At 45.1% G+C, this 3902-nt stretch overlaps 1 protein-coding gene across 1 annotated transcript; it reads left to right on the plus strand.

The window, feature by feature from the left end:
- Positions 1-2840: 2840 nt before the first annotated feature.
- Positions 2841-3902, plus strand: LOC106532289 (zinc finger BED domain-containing protein 4; the record flags this gene model as incomplete). The annotated part of the gene is given in 1 exon segment (XM_014028310.1): positions 2841-3902. A coding segment is annotated over 1 exon segment (1007 nt), but the record flags the coding sequence as incomplete, so codon positions are not given.

Raw genomic sequence — 3902 nt, forward strand, 5'->3', positions numbered from 1 at the left:
AGGCCTCTCGAGACACAGTGGACAGTGTGGAGAGACAGTGACAGAGAAGCAGAGGCACAGAGACAGGCCAGGTTTTTCTCTGTGTTTCCTATTGTTGCAATAAAACTCAGCTGATCATCTCACGGACTACCTTCATTCTTGGACCACATATTTCTGTCTTTGTTAAATAAATATTGCCACAACAGGAGGTTTTGGTGTTTTCCTTCTGCTTGGTTCCTGCTCCTAATTGCACCACCTGCATGCAATCACCCTGATGACATCCTGGGCTTTAAAAGTGTCTCCAGACGGATGAATCCTCACTGATGCATAACACTGTTTTTGGTAGTGCTTAAGCCTACAATAGTTAGTTGAAGTTTATTGTTACTTACCAAATGTTTTTGCTGTTCAAGGAAACCTTCGCCGTTACATCATCGGGAGTTTTGGTCTGCCCAGGATCATCACCTAAAGGAACCAAGGACTCTTTTAAGGTCTTGCCACTCTGCCTGAAGAAACCTTTTACCTCTCAAAGGAAACCTCACCTCTAAGCCGATCTGTTCTTCAGAAACCTGTAAGAAAGGATTTTCATTATCTATAATATTTATCATTCAAGATCCAATCTTTATTGAAGAAGACGCACCTGGACTCTTCCCCTTTTTTCAGATCCGGACTTGTACATTTTTCCCCTGCACCTGTAAATAAAATCACTTACCTTTTTCATTTGCCTCCTGTGTTTGGTTGGTCAGTTCCACTTATACTCCTGATTTTCTGAGCTCATGTCACCACTATTGCATTTGAAATCACCCCCTTGTCCTGCTACCCAGGACTGTCCCATTTTATGTGTTGTCGGTGCTGTTTGTGGTGGATAGTATGGAAGAACAAATGCTGGACCTGCCCCCTGTTGTGAAAGTCCCCCACTTCTTGCTGGACATTCTTTTGACCAATTACCAATTCGCCCACACAAGAAACAAACGTACGCATTGTAGTCCCCTCTTCCTCTCCTTTGTACTTAACCTTTACAGTTAAATCTTGTCCCCCTGCCCCTAGCAGGTGGGTGTTGTTTTTGCTGAAAATTACAAGCCTGATTCCCGTTCAGCCCCCTTGCTCCAGGTGTTACAAAAACCAGTTGTGGCTCGGCTTGAGGCATTACCACAAACTGAGGCATTAGTATTGTAGTGTTTTCTTTTGCCTGGTTCATTTTATCTCAGATCTTTCAGTTTAGCCTTTGCTAACTGTGCTTCCAATGATCTCGTTTCTTGTTCAGCTTGTTTTTCTCTTATCTCTTTATCAATATAATGAACCATGTAATCACTCCATTGATAATAATTAAGTCTGTCTAACCCCACAATACGCTCCTCCAACTCCTTTTTCACATTTTCGGACTGAGATTTCACCACAGCAGACTTAAACATGATCCAACTAGGCCTGTCAAAAGCTTGATCCACACCAATTTTTTAGAGTCCCAAAGCTCTCTGACCCTTGACAAATAAGCTGACCCCCGTTCATCCTCCCGTGGAAGGATATTATTCAACTCTGCTGACTCCATGTTTATTGGAAACCTCTCTTGAATCATTGGCCACAATGCATGTACCCAACGTTCTAAAGGTATGTCATCCGGCATACCAACTGAAGCAACCACAGCCTTTAGTTCTGCCAACGCTCCCCAAGACGTACAGGCACAATATACCGTCCTAAAGTCTCCCAGACTAGGCACAATTCCCGAACAAGCTTCCAAAACAGCCTAGAACTACCAGACCCCTGCCATGTGGCAGTTATACCTTTAAATCCCAAGGAACTGCCATATGGCAGATGTGAATAACCCTTCTTGCCATCAATGTTATGTAAATAAGGCCATTACATTTGCAAGAAGTAACTCTTAAGGTGGAAACATACGCGCTCAGACGCCGACGGGTTGATGTGCGGTCATGTGGTTGGTCGGCAGTCGTTTTCGCACAAACCTTTCATAGTTCCTGCACACTGCACCGATGAGCTCGGGGGAACCCCTCCCTCCCGCTGAACCATACGTCACTGCATGGAATTTCTCCCCTCAACAGCAATGCAGAAAAAAAGTCACTCACCCGACGGATTTTAATCCGCATCTGTCCTGGTTAAAAAGCTCCACATTTTCAGATTCCTCCGTGCCTGTTTATCTGTTATGTCTGTTTTTCTCCATTCATGAGTTTTTTTACAGTTTGACTTTATAAAACTCTGCTTCCTGGTCGGCTCGGGGAGCGAGTCGTTTTTTTCTTCTTTTTTTATCGAGTGGTTGAAGTAAATGCAGCGCATAGCGCTGTCAGCACAAACACGCATGAGTTTTTCTCGGTTTGTCTATCTTTAAAACTGCTCAAAACAGTATGCTCTAGTCAGAAGCGAGTTTTTGTTTTTTTCTTCTGCTGTGTCTGTCCGAGCGCTTTCAGTTCAGACCAATCACACATTAACGTCGACAAGGGAGGGGGTCAAAACGTTCTGCCGGGGGTTTGTGCCAAAAGGGGCTGTCGACATGGCGTTGCAGAGCCCAGTGACGTAATTTTCGTCATTAAACTGCGACAACCCGTGCCGACGTCGGCAGTTCGCAGGGAGTATGTTTCCAGCTTATGGACACTCTACTCAGCAACAAGTTGGTCTCCATGGAGCCCAGAGGGACTTCAGTGTAACTCCTGGAACTATTTTGGTTTGATGCCCCCCCCACCAAAAAAAATGTCAACATTACCAGAAATTTAGATTCAAGATTCAAACCTTTATTGTTAAATGCTGTTACGGGGTTGTGTATATTTGTTTTCTCTCTTGCAGGTTAAACCTCTGCCACTAATCATCCCTACTACCTGCAGGTGTCAGCAGCCGCATAAAAAACAGACGAAGAAGACGACGAGCACGTTGGTCACAAACTTTAACAAGCAAGCAGGTTGCAGAGGAGGCGTTATGTCAGCGGTGTGGAGGTATTTTCTGGTGAACGAAGGTGACAGTAGTAAGGCCGACTGCAAATTATGTTCAGCGAACTTGTCCAGAGGAGGAAAAAACCCTAGCAGCTTTAACACAAGTAACTTGATAAAACATCTAAAAAACCAACACGACAGCGAGTTCAAGCAGTTTTCTCAAGGGAGCGGGAAACAACAACAACCAACTTTGCAGCAAACTCTGCTGAAGCGGGAGAAAATGTCCAGAGACAACCCTCGCGCTATGAAAATCACAGAGGCTCTTGCTCAVTACATTGCTCTTGATGACCAGCCATTATCCGTTGTTGACAATGTGGGATTTCGACGTCTTCTTGGTGTGTTGGAGCCGAGTTATGAGATTCCTAGCCGCCGCCACATTACAGAAACAACGTTACCTAAACTACACGATTTTGTGAAGWGACACATTCAGAACCTTCTGCAAGACGTTTCGGGCCTTAGTTTGACGACTGATATTTGGACAAGCAGCATTAGCCCGGTGTCTCTTATTAGTTTAACCGCACAGTGGATTGATGAGGATTTTACACCACGGAGGGTCATCTTGCACGCAAAACCATTTCGGGGTTCGCACACGAGCCAGGCCATCGCAGATGTGTTTCATGACATGCTCCAGGAGTGGGGGGTGAGCAAAATCTCTGTTCATGTTGTGCTTCGTGATAACGCTAAGAACATGATAAAAGCCATGACTGATGCTGGACTCCCGAGCTTGCCGTGTGTTGCACACACCCTCCAGCTGGTGGTTAACGAGGGACTTTTGGCCCAGAGAAGCGTGTCTGATGCAGTGGCTGTCGGTCGAAAAATCGTTGGACATTTTAAACACTCCACATTAGCCTACTCCCGGCTTGAAGATATTCAGGTACAACTCAACCAACCACTTAAAAGACTCCAGCAGGACGTGCAGACTCGCTGGAATAGTACCTTCTACATGTTACAGTCTCTCATTGAGCAGAAGAGGGTTCTTGGAATATATGGATC

Source organism: Austrofundulus limnaeus, unplaced genomic scaffold (assembly GCF_001266775.1).
Source record: "Austrofundulus limnaeus strain Quisiro unplaced genomic scaffold, Austrofundulus_limnaeus-1.0 Scaffold744, whole genome shotgun sequence".
Taxonomy (NCBI): Eukaryota; Metazoa; Chordata; class Actinopteri; order Cyprinodontiformes; family Rivulidae; genus Austrofundulus; species Austrofundulus limnaeus.